Below are 17,257 nucleotides of genomic sequence, written 5' to 3'. Positions count from 1 at the left end.
GGAGATGTCTTTGAGGAGCTTAAATCTCCATTGTTGGGTCAGCAGCATGTGGGGGCTTGATGTCTTACAGCATCGCTACAGGAGACTGCCCCCTCCCCCCAACAAGGAGAATGGGGTGTTGAGACCAGCTGGCAGATGGGTGTGAGAGTGCCCCAAGGAGGGACTGGCGAGGGGCTGAATTCTCATGAGTCGTTATCTGTGGAACCAGCTGGTTAGCAGGGCATGAGCTCAGGAAGGACTCTGGGGAGGCAGGAGGGCTTCCTGCAGGAGGAGGGACTTCGGATGAATTTTGAAGGATGCTGATGATGGTAACTTTGTTGTTGTTCAATAGCCCAGCCGTGGGTGACTCATTGCAACCCCATAGACTGTAGCACACCAGGCCTCCCTCTCCATCACCATCTCCCGGAGTTTGTCCAAGTTCACATTCATTGAATCATCCAGCCATCTCATCCTCTGATGCCCCCTTCTCCTTCTGCCCTCAATCTTCCCCAGCATCAGGGACTTTTCCAATGAGTCGTCTGTTCTCATCAGATGACCAGAATACTGGAGCTGTAGCGTCAGTCCTTCCAGTGAATATCCAGGGTTAATCTCCCTTAAGATTGATTGGTTTGATCTCCTTGCTGTCCAAGGGACTTTCAGGAGTCTCCTCCAGCACCACAGTTTGAAGGCATCAATTTTTGGCATTGTGGTAGAGAAATGATGGTAACTACCTGATGTTTATTGAACACTGTCTGTGAGCCAGAGCCCCACAAGTCAAACGCTGCCGTCTCCGCTTTTACAGAAGAGAAAACCAAGGTACAGAATGTAACTTGTCAAAGTTTGCAAATGTGTGATTCCTAGCTCAGGCTCCTTGGTGAGGGGTTTTAAGTGAGGTGCAGCCCCAAGCTGGGCAAGGAGCAACCGGTGTGTAAGACCACAAGAGGATGGACTGAGGCAGGGACAAGCACAGTGGAGAGGGTCCCAACCAGGGTGCTAGAAAATGAGGTCTCAGAGCCCTGGTGCTCCCACGACACAGCAGCCACTTGATCCCTCAGCTTCCTCTCTGATCCTCAAAACAGGAGTACCTGTCAGTACCAGCCCTGTGTCCTGCTTGGTCACAGGCAGGATAGGGGACGGCGGGGGGGATGGCGTGTCTGTTCCCAGAGACTAGCATTTGCCCTGATGACTCTTGGGTGCAGACGGGCTCAGCTGCTCCTCTGGGGGCAGCAGTCTAGTCATGGAGGTCGCCCTGACTCTAACACCACCTCCCCGGCTCCCTGCTGACCTCTTCCCAGCGCTTCTGGATCTTCTCTCTCTGGCCTGGCCTGACTCTGTCCCTGCAATATCCTGCCTATCATGAGAGGATGCCTAGCCTGATGGGCTGGCCACAGGCTCTGGAGCCATAATGCGTGGTTTCAGACCCTGTCACTGTTGCTTTCTAGCTGATGACCTAAAAGAAGTTTGGGAATTTCCTGATAGTCCAGTGGTTAGGACTCTACATTCTCATTGCTGAGGGCCCCAGGTTCAGTCCCCAGTCAGGGAACTAAGATCCCACAAGCCACGGGGCATGGCAAAAAAAGAGAGAGAGAGAGAAATGTTATTTTACTTCTTGGTGTCTCAGTTTCTTCAACTGTAAAATGGGGACAATTAAGTTATACCTCATAGGGTTGTTATGAGAATTAAATAAGTTAATTTAGTAAACTCTTCCAAAAGTCTCAGACACATCGCTTACATTAGTTAAGTGTTCCTGTTATTTTTAACAGGGCCACTGTTATAGTCATTACAACAGGTCGTTCCCACACACCTACTCTGGGACTCATAGTTCTGGTTGTAAATGGCTAAGCTCTCAGGCTCAGTCAGGAGGCACCCACAGACTAGCAAGTAAGGCCCAAGTGTTAATGCTGTGATATAAGGAAGCACATCGTACTTGGGGTTCATGAGGAAGGTAAAGGGCATTGTTTTCCTCACCTGACTTACTTCAAGCAGTGGCTTTTGCTTGGGTCTCTGGACTTCTGGTCTGGTATTTCTGCTCTGCTGCTGCAGTCCAGGTGTGATCCTGGCAGAGGAACTTGTATTTGATGGGGTAGAAAAGCAGGGGCTGATCCATTAGCAGAATTCTCCAGAGATAGCCAGGCAGGCTCCCCCTAAAGGTCCTGAGCCCCTCCCATGGAACAGGATGGCCAGTCCGTGGGATGTTTTGGAGGGAACCTGAAGAGTAGTGCGGCTTCCCTGGTGGCTTGGACAGTAAAGAATCTGCCTGCAATGTGAGAACCTGGGTGCGATCCCTGGGTTGGGAAGATCCCCTGAAGAAGGAAACAGCTACCCACTTCAGTATTCTGGCCTGGAGAATTCCATGGACAGAGGAGCCTGGCAGGCTACGGTCCATGGGGTCACAAAGAGTCAAACACGACTGGGTTCCATCTGGGATGGCAAACAAGTTTCATCTCTGGACCAGTTGTCTGGTTCTGGCTGCCAAGGGCGCTGCATTGAAAAGGGCTGTAAGACTGAGCAGGGAGGAGGAGCACAATGGACTTCGATATCTGCCTTGGCTCTGGGAAGGAGGGGCACCCATGCCATAGACTCACCATCTAGACCTGATAATATTTAAGGTCCTGTCCAGCATAAAATAACACACACAGTTGGGTTGGTGGTCATCTTTTTTTTTAATCCTAACTTGTTTACTTTTAATTGGAAGAGAATTTCTATACAATATTATAGTGTCAGTTTCTGCCGTATATCAACATAAATCAGCCATAGGTGGTTAAGTCTTCATGATTAAGTGAGCTGAGTGCACCAGTAGCTTCCTGGAGGGCCTGAGTGATGCAGTGACAGTGCTGGCCTGGGAATAGCCAAGGTGGGAGACGAAGGGTGGAGCAAAGTCTCCTCGAGGTGAGAATGGAGCCTTAGGGATGCCAAGTGGCCTAGACTCCTGGCGGGTCTGCACATCATTTATGCACTGCCTGCAAATCAGCAGCCCCCGGGGAAGCTGCCCGTTTCTGGGAATTGTGCAGAAGGGAAGGGCAGCTCCTGGAATGCAGAGCTGTTTCCTCCACATGGGTTGGGTCCTCCTCCGCAGTGTGTCCTCATCCCCCTGCACTGGGCACACCCAGACATCACAGAGATGAGATTAACTTCCCCAGGCTGATTCCACTCAATGTGAATGACAGTCCATTCACTCTCCCAAGAGCTGCATTAATAATGAATGTGTCTCCCTCTTCCAGCATTATTTACCAGACAACTTGCAGTTCAACTGATCAGTTGAGGAAGGAATCTTTAAAATGATTAGGCTAGAAACAGAGAAGCAAAAAGCACTGAAACTAAACCTTCAATTAAGTTGGTGGCATCTTTGGGGGAGGCTCTGGGATGACCACTGCCACGGTTCTTGTGGTCAGGGAGGATGAAGAGTGCCCTTTGGGTTATGAATCACAAAGACAGTCCAAGAAATGTACTGTGATGCTGCAAAAATAACCAGAAGAATTCTAGGCAGTGTGGCATGATGGCGCCAAGCCTGACCTTTGGTGTCTGATCCATACCCAGTCGATGCCCTCTAAATGGTGGGGGTTGTTACTGCTGTGAGGCTTCTCCTGGGCGCCTCTTATTCTGGCCAGGAGTACATGACACTACTTTGGAAGTGGTGCTGGTGGGGTGGGGTGCATGGAGAGGCCAGGAAGCCCAGTGAGCCCCTTGACAGGGTCTGCGGCCAAAGTCTTCTTTTACCATGTGTCCACTTGGAAAAATGGGCAGTGTTCTGGACTATTCTTTTGGGAAATAAGCTCTGTAGAAGCCCTAGAAACTGGGAACTTAGGGAGGAGGGGGCAGATTTGGTGAGGGATAATAGCCACTGGGCACTGCTGTTCTGAGGGGCTGCTGGGGCCCACCGCTGTCCTAGGCATTCGTTACTATGTTGGGTCCTCCAGCAGCCCTCTGCGGTACGGGCGCCTTCAGGACGGGGTGGGCAAGGTCCAGATCACTGGGGCCTACCACACTGGAGGGAGCCCAGGGGCCCGGCTACTTGCCACATCAGTGCAAATATGCCCTTACTGGGGGACCCCCACCCCCAGTTTTTTTTCCACTGGGACTGTAATTACACATTCTCGAGGGTTCTGTTCTACTTTATAGATGGGGAAACTGAGGCTCCCGGAAATTAAGAAACTTGCTCCCGGCCACACAGGCAGTCCATATTAGAGACACTGAGTGGAATTCAAGCTGCCTGGCTGAAGAGTCCAAGGCTATGACTGACACACCCCTCCAATTCCCCCTTCTCCCAAGAACAGAGTCTTTGCCCAAGACTTCCCAGGAGGTGTCAGGAACCACCCCCCACTTCCAAGCACACTTTGAAAATTGCTGAGTGGGAAGGTTATTCAGGGGTCCTATGTCCACCTAAGCCCACCCCACCCACCCACCCACCCACACACACACACACACACACACACACACACACACACACACCTCCTAGGGCCACGACACTGCCCCTATCAGAAGAGCGGGTGTCTTGCCCTGCTTCTTGATCCAAGGGAGGGCGGGCTGGGTAGTCAAATACACTCTAAGGGGTATACATCCCTGCCTGGCCGCATGAGTAACAAAGGATTGAGGAGACATGGCTGTTGTCCACATGGAGCTCCCCAGTTGCTGGGGAGGTGAATCTGCCATTCAGGAAATAACTTCAACCCATGCAGGATGGTGCTAATTCTGGGGAGAGAAAAGGAGCAAAAGACAGCCACCAGAAAAGCTTATTTCTCAGCTGAAAGATGCCTGAAGTTTTCATATACACGTCACTAAAATCATCCAGACAGTGATACTGCCTTTTAGGAAGAAGTTTCCAATATGAGGTAGAATTTGGGTTGCCTGTGCACTGGGAGGGGCTCTGGGAGCGGTGGTTGCCATGGCAGCCAGCATTCAGCCGCCTCCTCTGCCCGGTGGCTGCTGTTCCAAAAGTTGGTTTCTGAGTGGAGTGGGCTGCCTGGAACCTCAGAGCCATTTCCCATGGAAACAATGTTCTAAATGACGGGTGACGTTGCCACACAAGCCTATTTAATCCGACTGCAAGGCAGCTGAGGTGGCAGTGGGGCCTCTGATGGGGGCGGGGGAGGAGGCTGGGAATTGCTGAGCCCCAAGAGTGGAGGGAGGGAGTCTGTGGGACTGTCTTCTGGGAGCAAAGTAAACAAGGCAAGAGAACAGACATCTGAGCACCTTCTCTAAGCCGGGCTCCTCTCATACATTTTAATTTCATGCTTAGAGCAATCCTGCAAAAGATGGTTCTCTAGCCAACCCCATCTTACAAGTATTAATAAAAACTGAGGCTGCGAAAGGTTAACTCGCCCAAGGTCACTCAGCTGGTGGGTTGGGAGAGTATCAGGTATGGAAAATCAGTGGGGAGACTTTAAAGGCAGCCCCAGACCCACCTTATTTCACCCTCCCACCTCCGAGGGGCCATCTATGACCCCCAAATGGTGAAGAACCAGTGTTCTAGAGTGATGTCGAAGATACTGTCTAGTTGAATAGGCCGGAGAGGAGAGGGATGTTGTAAATGGAAGCAGTTTGCTACTTAACCACCAAACAACCTTTTACCCTGTGGTGACTTTCAAAAACCTTTCTCCACACCACGTGAGATCAGCCGACTTTGTAGGAGGGTGGTACACGCCCCTTGGCATTTTGACTGCCTTCCCTGTTTACAAAGACATCCTTTGAGTCAGGGATTATTTCAGGGGAGGTTCTGCTCAAGAGACCTTATGGACTGGGGAGTTTTCTGGACTCCAGTCACACCCTTGCAAACCTTCTTTTCCTCCTAGGCTTACAGTTGGTTCCAGGAGCGTCTTATCTGTGTGACCAGTCGCGCTTGGGAGGGGAGGGAGACAGTCCCAACCTGTGGCTGAGTGAGCCACCTCTGAGCCCTCTGTGTGGAGAGGCTGGCACTGTGTGATAGGTCGTCTAATGGTTGTTTGGACTTCCCTGGTGGTCCAGTGGCCAAGACTCCTTGCTCCCAATGCAGGGGCCCCGGGTTCGATCCCTAGTCAGGGCACTAAGATCCCACATGCCGCAACTAAGACCTGGTGCAGTCAAATAAATAAACTTTTTTTTAAAAGCCATTGATGGGCCCTGGTACCTCTAGCTAACAACTGTCCTTGCTGATGCTGTGCCAGGCCAGGTGATGAAAGGATGAGATGCAGCCCTCCCCTGTTACGTGCAGTAAGTGTAGAGGACTTTAAGTCCTCTACGAGTAGTGGGGCCTCTGCACCAGGAGCTGCGGGACATGTGTTGGAGGGGGCACCGCCCATGGGAGGTGATTCCTGGGCCTGGGCTCTTTCCCCTGGGCCCCAGTGGGGGTGGGGTGGGCAAAGGGCACTGCATGACCTCAGGGTACACTGGAAAACACAGTCGCTTGGGAGAGAGCAGTGTGAGAGGTCAGCCATGAATGTCCAATGAATCCCCATCTGCTATGGGAAGTGCTGAAGGGTTTTCCCCTATGAGGGACCAGTCCAGTGTTTATGTTAACCATGCGTTCTAACCCTGCTCCATTGAGTCTGAGTTTGGAGGGAGCTCTGAATTGCCCCCCGCCCTGTGTTCTCTTGGGCTCAACCCCTGAGTGCAGGGCACTGTGAAAGGAAATCAGCCTCATCTGCTTCCTGCCAGCTGCCTCACTTGCAGGCAGAGGGCAATTTTTTCAGGTCCCCAGGTGATTCTGCTGTGGGTGGTTTGAGCGCCGCCTCAAAGGTTGGATTCATGTCCTCTATCATATTTATGATGTATTTCTTGTTTTATTTTGAGAAGAAAATCAAGAGAAACTATTTTCCTTCCTGATACCTTTCCACCCGCTTAGTATTTTTTATTCACGTTGCTGCCAGCGAGAAGGGAAGATAGCTTTCATTTTTTTGTTTTTTGTTTTTTTAATTGAGGTATAGTTGATGTATAATATTATATTAGTTGTAGTGTACAACATAGTAATTCAAAATTTTTATCGATTATATTCCATTTAAAGTTATTGTGAAATATTGACTATATTCCCTATGCTATACATTATATCCTGGGAGCTTATTTATTTTATGCATAGTCGTTTATATCTCCTTGGAAGGGAGCTTTAAAAACAGCCTCTCACAGGCAGACACATTCACTCTGGCCCATCTGTCACCACCCTCCTCAGGCTAGGTCAGTGGTTAAGGAGAGGCAGTGAGGAGCTGACATCAGACTGCCCTGACCCCCGACAAGCAGAGAAGACAGAGAGCGGCCCGTACCCTCCCCGTCCCCCATTTCTGTCTCCCTCAACACGCCTCTCGCCCTTTGGGACCACCAGCTTTGTCATGTGGGAGAGCTCAGTGCATTGAGGCCGCAGCTTATCCCCACCATTATCCTCACCTTTTGGGGGGATGAGGGAGCCAGATGCTGGGGCTTAGCTGGCACCTGGTCCTTTTATCCTTGCACCAGGGGAGCTTAAATTCCCACTCAAAAGGACAGGGAATCACACATTTCCAGGTGGCCTGAACATTCATAATATTGTCCGGCTTTTCTAATACACAAATAGAATACATGCTTATTGTAGAAAATTGAAAAAGGGCCCCAAATCTGCCTTAGAGACAGCTACCTGCCAATCCTCTCTGTGCCTGGAAGCACACAGACATGTAGATTCATAGGTGGGTAACTTTGTGGAAATGTAGTCATATGTACTTGCTGTTTTGCAGCTTTTTAAAAAAAATATATGTTGTAAACCTTCTCTAGGCTAGTCAATAGCATCCTTTTTCAATGGCTATCTAGTATTTCATTGTATGGATAAACTTTTAACTCTTCACCCCTCTACCCAGTATTTAAGTTATTTCCATTTTTACCCCTGTTCTTAACATCTTTGTACACTTGTCTGATTACTTCCTTGGACTGCATTCTCACATGTGGTATAGCTTTAAAAGAGGATATGTCCATTTTAAATTTTGACATATTTATGCAAGTCTACTCGCAGCCCAGTTTGGACAGATTTATACTCTCACCCGCAATGTATAAAACTGCCTACTTCCCCGCCACTGCAGGGAAATCCTAAATGTCAACAGCAAGCTTCAGTAACTGCACAATTGCCCATACCCCCATGCAAATCAGGGTGGCCTCATGATCCACATTTGTGTCTAACACCCTTTCTGTTGAAATCTAGAATGGAGGACTCTTGGAGCTAAGAACAACTGTGAAAACTCAGCCCTTTAATCTATTAGGTAAGGAAACTGTGGCTCAATTGGTGGCATTCCCAAGCAGCAGAGATGCAAACAGGACAGCGGTGCATTGCCTCCTGGCATGCCACCCCCCACCCTTCTACCAGCCCTGAAGCCACTTGGGAATGGCCCACCGCAGGTGGTTTGTGCTTCCCTCCAGCAGCATCTGCAGTGAGCAGCTTGGGTCTCTGGCAGCACCCCCCAATTCTTCCTTAGATGACTCTCCTCCTGTTTCCCCCACCAGTGTTTAGCCTTGGTGCTGTCACCCTCCTCCTTCTGGAAACTCTGGGCCTCCTTTACTGTGACAGGTCCTAGTTTCCCTCCTGTTTTCCTGAGTGCTCCTTCCATGCTCCCTGCCCACCTCTCCTCCTTGTCACTTTGTGATACAGTTTTCAAAGACCGCTCTTCGTGTCTCTCTGTCTCCTCTGCACAGCCAGTCCTGAGCTATTCAGGCTCAATTGTTTTTTGGAATCTTAGTCCCATGTTTCCAGCCCCTGCCTAGTCACCTTGACACTCTGGACATTTTAGGATGGATAATTATGTGCTGGGAGGGGGAATCTCCTGGGCACTATAAGATGTTTAGCAGCATCCCTGACCTCTGCTGATGGGATGCTAGTAGCACTCACTTGGTTTTGGCATCTAAATACATCTCCAGGCATTGCATTTTGCCCCTGGTTAAGAACCACTGCCTTCTCTGGACTCCATACCATCAACATAAAACTTGTCTCTGATCCTCCTCGTCTTCCTCCCCAACTAAAAGATGGGTTGACCAGATGTCATGAGATTCTCACATGACTTTCTGCATGATCAAAGGCAAGTTGAAACAGAGACTGGAACCAGGATCACTGAATTCTGAGAGTCAGAAGGGGCTCAGGACTCTGAGTTCAGGTGTGCTAAGATCTTGTGCTCCTCTTTCCATTGAGCTCAGAAAACCTCCCATCCTTCTCAGCACTTCAATCCAATGACCAGACTCGATGTGAAAGGTGAACCTCTATGCCCTCCCTGCTCAGACCAATGCCCATGTGTTTGTTTAGCTGTACAGGAACATAGTGCAGAATTCAGTGGTGGTATAGCTTGTTTGACATGGCCTTTGGCTGGTTAAAGACTCCATGCCATCTGCTAGTATTAGGTCCCCAGGGCCAGGCCTGGCACATAGTTGGTTTCCAGTAAATGACTGAATAAATAATTTTAACAGTAATAGTCTCTGGGTGAGGGATCAGGGTTGGTACTTTTCTTTTGCAGGTCTTCATTTGTACCATTGGGAGTATTTGTTACTTTAGAAGAAAAAAGGAAACCCTGTGAATATTTTCCCCTAAGTCAAAGAGAAGGAAGCCCCCTGCCTCATTCCATATGTCTTGCCTCCCCAGGTCTGACCAACCAGCAACATGGCAACGAGTGCAGTCCCCAGCGACAACCTCCCCACGTACAAGCTGGTGGTGGTGGGAGATGGGGGTGTGGGCAAGAGCGCCCTCACCATCCAGTTTTTCCAGAAGATCTTTGTGCCTGACTACGACCCCACCATCGAAGACTCCTACCTGAAACATACAGAGATTGACAATCAGTGGGCCATCTTGGACGGTGAGATTGACAGGCCTGCATGGGGATGGGGCATTAGTACAGGTTTAGGGAAAGTTGACAGTCTTCAGCTGGGTGTGCTGTTTTCTTCCATGTTGCCGTTATGGGGTGGTTGGTGTAAGACTGTGTGTGTTTTCCAGTGTGAATTCTGAACAGCTTTGTAGAAACCAAAATATGTATTCAACAAAGAGGCAAGGCTTAGAATCATGCCGACTCAGTGATGTCATGGTTGTTATATCTGTCTGATCAGAAGCTCTGATTAATATTTATTGCTATCGCTAGCTGATTAAGAAGTTTCCAGGTGGTGCTAGTGGTAAAGAATCCATCCGCCAATGCATGAGACGCAAGAGACCCGGGTTTGATCCCTGGGTCAGGAAGGTCCCCTGAAGTAGGAAATGGCAACCCACTCCAGTATTCTTGCCTGGGAAATCCCATGAACAGAGGAGCCTGGAAGGCTACCGTGTATGGGGCTGCAAAGAGTTGGACACAACTGAGCACTAACTAATTAAAAAGTAGTAAATCAACCTTTTTCTTAATAAGCATAGTGTGTTTGTTAACTGCCCCTAGGACAGGCTGGGAAATCTTGCATTTGACATTGTGTTTCTAGTTTAGCCTATGTTGGTCTGGAGTAGCAGTTTACCAGCAGGGAATTTAGCAGAAATGAAAACCCTCAGGCCCAGCTGATTCAGAAATTCTGAGGTTGGGGCCCAGCAACCCGTGTTTTAACAAGCCCTTCAGGTGATGGTGATACTGATCCTTACTTTGTACTGTTTTGAGTATTGAAGCAAAGACCATTAACCATAGAGTGTTATACTATGAGGCGAGCTTTGAAAACCACCAGGATACAAGTCCTCTATCAGATATGTGAATTGCAAATATTTTTCTAGTCTTTGGTTTGTTTTTTGTTCTCTTAACAGTGTCTTTCAAAGACAAGAGTTTTTAATTTTGATGAAGTTCAGTTTATCAGTTTGTTCTTCTATGGATTGTGCTTCTGGTGTTGTGTCTGAGATATCTTTTCCTAACCCAAGGTCACAAAGGTTTTCTCCTATGTTTTCTTTTAGAAATTTAATCATTTTAGGTATTACCTTTAGGTCTATGATCTGAATTAGTTTTTGTATGTGGTGTGATATGGGACAAAGTTAATCTTTGGGCATGTGGACATGCACTTACTTGTCCAAGCACCATTTGTTGAAAAGAATGTCCCTTCCCCAATAAATTGTCATTTTTGTACCTTTGATGAAAATTGATTGTCCATGTATTCTATTTGTTTGATGTATTGTCTGTCTTAACACCAGTAGCATACCGTCTTGGTAACTATAGCTTTACAATAAGTCTTAGAATCAGGTATAGTTAAATCTCCAACTTTATATACTTTTTCAAGCTGTTTTGGATAGCCTAGTTTCTCTCATTTCTGTATGAATTTTGGAATCAGTTAAATTCTAATATTCTGGATTTTGATTGAGATTATATTGAATTTATAGATCAGTTTGAGGAGAACTGACATCCTAACAATGCTGAGCCTTCCAATCTACAAAGACAGTATCTCTCTCCATTTATTTAAGTCTTCCTTAATTTTCTCATCAGTTATTTTGTAGTTTGAAGTGCATAGGTCTTTTACGTATTTTGTCAGATCTATACCTACCTTTGTATTATAAATGATACTAGTTTTTATTTGTTTTTAATGTTTGTTGCTAGTGTATAGAGATACAATAGAATTTTATATATTGTAACCTGCAGCCTTGCTAATTACTTATTAGTGCTAGTGGATTTGGGGAGATTCTATTGGATTTTCTGCAGAGATGATCATGTCTGTGAAAAAAGATAGTTTTACCTCTTTCTTTCCAATCCGGAAGGCTTCTATTTCTTTTTCTTGCCTTATTTCATTGACTTAATGTTGTACTTGTCTTGTTTTTGATCTTAAGGAGAAAGCTTTTGGTCTTTGAGCATTAAGTATGATGTTGGCTGTAGAGTTTTTATAGCTATCCTTTATCGAATTGAGGATGTTCCTTTGTATTCCTAGTTTGATGAGAGTTTTTATCAGGACTACATGTTATATTTGTCCATGTGCACATATCAAATGGTTTTTCTGTGTCTCTTGAGATATTATATGGGGTTCTTCTTTTTAGTCTGTGATATAGTAAATTACATTGATTAATTTTTGTAACATTAAAACATTGTATTGTAGATAAACCTCACTTTTCTTTTTAGAATTATTGCATCTATATTCTTGAGAGATATTCAGTTCAGTTCAGTTCAGTCACTCAGTCGTGTCCAACTCTCTGCGACCCCATGAATCGCAGCACGCCAGGCCTCCCCGTCCATCACCAACTCCCAGAGTTCACTCAGACTCACGTCCATCGAGTCAGTGATGCCATCCAGCCATCTCATCCTCTGTCGTCCCCTTCTCCTTCTGCCCCCAATCCCTCCCAGCATCAGAGTCTTTTCCAGTGAGTCAACTCTGTGCATGAGGTGGCCAAAGTACTGGAGTTTCAGCTTTAGCATCATTCCCTCCAAAGAAATCCCAGGGTTGATCTTCAGAATGGACTGGTTGGATCTCTTTGCAGTCCAAGGGACTCTCAAGAGTCTTCTCCAATACCACAGTTCAAAAGCATCAATTCTTCAGCACTCAGCCTTCTTCACAGTCCAACTCTCACATCCATACATGACCACTGGAAAAACCATAGACTTGACTAGACAGACCTTTGTTGGCAAAGTAATGTCTCTGCTTTTCAACATGCCATCTAGAGTTGTCATAACTTTTCTTCCAAGGAGTAAGCGTCTTTTAATTTCATGGCTGCAATCACCATCTGCAGTGATATTGGAGCCCAAAAAAATAAAGTCTGACACTGTTTCCACTGTTTCCCCATCTATTTGCCATGAAGTGATGGGACCAGATGCCATGATCTTCATTTTCTGAATGTTGAGCTTTAAGCCAAAGTTTTCACTCTCCACTTCACTTTCATCAAGAGGCTTTTTAGTTCCTCTTCACTTTCTGCCATAAGGGTGGTGTCATCTGCATATCTGAGGTTATTGATATTTCTCCCGGCAATCTTGATTCCAGCCTGTGCTTCTTCCAGCCCAGCGTTTCTCACGATGTACGCTGCATATAAATTAAATAAGCAGGGTGATAATATACAGCATTGGTTTGTTGTTTTCTTGTAATGTTTGAGTAATGCTGGCTTTTAGAATGATCTCAGAAGTACGCTCTCTTCTTCAGTTTTCTGGAAGACTTTGAACAATATTGGTATTATTTCTTCCTTTAATGTTTAGGAGTGTTCACCTATGAAGACATCTGAGCTTGGAGTTTTCTTTATGGAAGGTTTTAAACTAAAAATTCAATTTTTAAAATAGATATAGGGCTATTCAGGTTGTCTGTTTCTTCAGTGAATTTTTGTGGTTTGTGTCTTTTAAAAACTTGATCAATTCATCAAATTTATCAACTTTATTGGCGTCAAGTTGTTCAGAATATTCTCTTATTATCCTTTTATCATCTGTATAATCCATAGTGCTGTTGCCTCTCTCATTTCTGATATAGGTAATTTGTGTTTTGTCTTTTTTCCTGATCAGACTGGCTGGAGATTTATCAGTGTCATTGATTTTCACAAAGAACCAATTTTTTAGTCAACTGATTTTTCCCGTGTGGTTTTATTGATTTCCACTCTTATGTTTTTTGTTTCCTTTTGCCTGACTACTTTGGGTTTGAGTTTCTAGACTGTTTCTAACTTCTTAAAGTAGCAGCTGATATCATTGATTTGAACATTTCTTCCTTAATAAGATATTCATTTTTGTGTTATAAATTTCCCCTAACTACTACTCATTTAGCTGTGTCCCACAAATTTTAATATGTTATGTTTTCATTTTCATTAGGTTAAAAATACCGTTTAATTTCCATTTTGATATCTTCTTTGACCCATAAGTGATTCAGAAGTATATTATTTAGTTTTGACTATTTAGGAATTTTCCAAAGATCTTTCTGTCATCGATTTCTATTTTAGTTTCACTGTGTCAGAGAATGTACAGTATATTATTGGAATTCTTTAAAGCTTACTGAGGCTCGTTTTATGCCTCAGGATATGGTCTATCTTGGTAAATGTTCCGCATGCGCATGAAAAGAATCCTGCTGTTGCTGGGTGTGGTGTTCTGTAAATGTCAACTATTTCAAATTTGTAAGTAGTGTTCTCTAGGTTTTCTGTATCCTTATTGATCTTCTCTCTACTTGTCCTCTCAGTTATTGAGAGAGGGGTGTTGAGTTTCAGAGTTTAATTGTGGATTTGTCTATTTTTTTTCCTTTTAGTTTGATCAGTTCTTGCTGCATGTATTTTGACACTCTGTTGTTAATTGCTAAGTGTTTAGGATAGGTACATTCGCTTGATGAATTGACCCTTTTATATTATAAAATAACGTTCTTTATCCCTGGGTTTCCCCTCTCAGCACTGCAGCCTGGTAGTGCTCAGGGCAGTGAACTGGGCACTCATAGGTGCCCTCTTTTGTATCCCATCCCTCAGTAGTCACTGTCCTTTGTTGCCTGTTGTCTGATGTCTTGAAATCCAGTTTCATCTATTTTGTCTGTTTTTTTGTTATTTCAGGTAAGAAGGTAAATCTGGTCGCCCATACTCTATCTTGGTCAGAACCAAAACCAAATCATCACTTAAAAAAAAAATAGAACAATTTTGTGTATATTCTAAAAAGCACTGACATGTATACTTTAAAAGGGCAGATGTTGTGGAATAAGAATTTAATTAATTTTAAAAAGCATCCTTCAGAGCTTGTCTGTAGTCCTGGAGCTTAGAACAGTTCCTTCAGGTACCAGGTGCATTCCCGCCTTGGGGATTTGTGTTTGCTGTTCTCTCTGCTGAGCATGTTCTTCCTGCAGAGATACAATCTCCTTCATTTAGACCTCCATTCAAGTGTCCCCTCTATCTGAGAGTTTTCTCTACACCGTATCCTATCCACCCCTGTCACTTCTGTCCCCCTGCCCAGCTCTTTTTCTTTATTCTACCTTTTGCTGTTGAACATGTGTTTATAAATGTGCAGTATATTTATTTGTTTATTTGAGTTTTTGTTGCTTCCCACTAAAATATAAATTTATGAGAGCAGGGACATTATTTACTGCTATATCCTCAGCATCTAGAGTATTGAGTAGGTCCACAGTGAATGTCTGTGAAATAAATGAATGAGTCCTGAACAATGTATGTGCAATCACAGGTTTGATGTGTTAACGATATACATTTGCTAACTGACATCAAAATAAATATGTGTAACCAGTAAAGTTTGAAACTTATGTTTACACGCTTTCTAAAATCATCTCTTGCATCACCCATTTGAATATATACCACACTTTGGAATATACTGAGTTAAAGAAATATAAACAGTTTCGATACTACATGGTTTGAAAGAACCTTCAGTATACAAACATGTTAGAAGTACATTGGAAAAATATAGTGCCCTTAGGGTTTCCCAAGGGACCATTTTTTGCACATCATTCTTGGTCTATTTCCACAGAAAACATTCTGAAAAACATTGCATAATGCCTCTAAGAGAGTAACGTCATGCCTGGTATGTAGATGGAGCTCAATAAATATTATTTCTCTTCAGAGCCATATTATCTTCTCTAGCTTTTTAAAAATCCATTAATTAACTGTGTGGTTGTTGGGCTGGGTCTTTGTTGCTGGTTGCGGGCTTTTCTCTGCTTGTGGTGCGAGGGGCTACTCTTCATTGTGGTGCGCGGGCTTCTCATTGCAGGGGCTTCTCTTGTTGCGGAGCACGGGCTCTATGCGCAGACGTCAGCAGTTGCAGCTCACAGGCTCTAGAGCACAGGCTCAATAGCTGTGGTGCACGGGTTTAGTTGCCTTGCAGCATATGGGATCTTCTCAGACCAGGAATCAAACCCATGTCCCCTGCATTGGCAGGCAGATTCCTATCCACTGTACCACCAGGAAAGTCCCTCTCTAACTTTTTAGAAAGTAACTTTGGGTATTAGACTACCCAACTTAGTTCTAATTAGTGGAGCCAGGGAGGGGGAAGCATGGCCACGGCATTGCTTTGTAAGTGTGAATCTGCAGAGCTTGTGTTCTGAAGCTCCTGGGCTCCCCTAGGGGTTGCACCTCTGATCCTGACCCCAGAATCAGACCTGATTTAGGGCATTGCCCGCTCAGGCCTATAGGGCTTCCCAGGTGGTTCAGGTAAAGCATTGGCAGGTAAAGAATCCACCTGCCAATCCAGGAGATGCAGGAAACATGGGTTTGATCCTTGGGTCAGAAAGATCCCCTGGAGGAAGAAATGGAGCTTGCCTGGAGAATCTCATGGACAGAGGAGCCTGGTAGGCTACAGTTCATGGGGTCACAAAGAGTTGGACATGACTGAGATACTGAGCACACACTACCCAGGCCTGCCTCAGGAGTAGATACTAGATTCCCAGGTTAGCACAGTTTTCCACTCAATCAGGTCTTATTAAGAAAAGAAAGGATTAAAACATTACAACTCAGTTCTAATTAGTCTAGCATTTAAAAGGATGTCCCATATTTGGGGAACTTTCATCAAACACTGGTTATGTTCAGGCTTGGGCATAATTCTGACCCCTGCTGGGACTGAACTCTTCTGAGTGGTTTGCAGCCCTGGGATGGATGGGGCTTTCCCTGACATCTTGCTTCCCTGGAGGCCATAGCATCCTGGGGAGGTGCTGAGCCTGGGATGCAGGCCAAGTGCCCCAAACTCTGGGGTTTCTCCTCTTCCAAATTCAGAGGGAGCAAAAACATGGCAGCTTGATAGTGATGATGAAGAGGAGGAGACAGTAATGATATCTGTGGGTGATTACTATGTGGAAGGTCTGTGCCGCATGCTTTTCGTCCTTACAAACATAATTGTGGTAGCTACTGCTGTTATGAAAATAAAGCGCAGAGAGAGTCACACAGCCAGCAACGGTCTCAACCTCCCTTTGTCTCCTCTGCTCTCTGTCAGTCTGGCTGGGTGGGAAAACCTCTCCAACCTCACACAGCTGGTCCCTGCGCCTCTGGGAATAGAGTTGAAATCCCAAGAGCATGAGGTGTGGCCTGGATTATCAGGGTCGACAGACAGCTGCACCTGCCCTTGCAGCTCCTTGCCCCAAGGTCTCCAGAGGGCCAGGGGCCCCCGTTCTGATCTGAACCTCAGAGCAAAGATGCTCACGATGCTCAAGGGGCCTTCTCTGTGGTTTCCACACTGAAGAGTCTCACAGGCTCCCTACCTACTTACTCACAAACCTATTTCTTATTTTCCATATTTCTTTTTTTTTTTTTTTTTTGGCCTCTCCACAGAGCACGTGGGATCTTAGCTCCCTGACCGAGAATTGAACCTGGTTCACTGTAGTAGAGGTGAAGAGTCCTAACCCCTGGACCTCCTGGGGGCTTCCCTATTTCTTGTTTTCTTTCAAGGAGTCTCATTGCCGGAGTCCTCCCAGAATCTAAAAGACAGGAGATGGATGACCTCAGGGGCCAGCAGCCAGGTTCCTCAGTGTCTGCAGGGGTTCCCTAATTTTGGAG

The 17,257-nt window shown here is 45.7% G+C and overlaps 1 protein-coding gene across 5 annotated transcripts in view; it reads left to right on the top strand.

Annotated features, from left to right (window-relative positions):
* MRAS (muscle RAS oncogene homolog) overlaps nt 1-17,257 on the top strand; it is a 67,815-nt gene that overhangs the window by 18,662 nt on the left and 31,896 nt on the right. For all 5 annotated transcript variants that reach the window (XM_069564569.1, XM_069564549.1, XM_069564530.1 and 2 more), the window contains one exon: nt 9,533-9,743. In XM_069564569.1, coding sequence (XP_069420670.1) covers nt 9,551-9,743 — 193 coding nt within the window. In that variant the 5' untranslated portion in view covers nt 9,533-9,550. The remainder of the gene's footprint in view (nt 1-9,532; nt 9,744-17,257) is intronic.

This window comes from Ovis canadensis, chromosome 1, assembly GCF_042477335.2.
Source record: "Ovis canadensis isolate MfBH-ARS-UI-01 breed Bighorn chromosome 1, ARS-UI_OviCan_v2, whole genome shotgun sequence".
In the NCBI taxonomy this organism is placed as follows: Eukaryota; Metazoa; Chordata; class Mammalia; order Artiodactyla; family Bovidae; genus Ovis; species Ovis canadensis.
The sequence above is the reverse complement of the archived record's forward strand: the minus strand, read 5'-3'. Positions and strand labels throughout refer to the sequence as shown.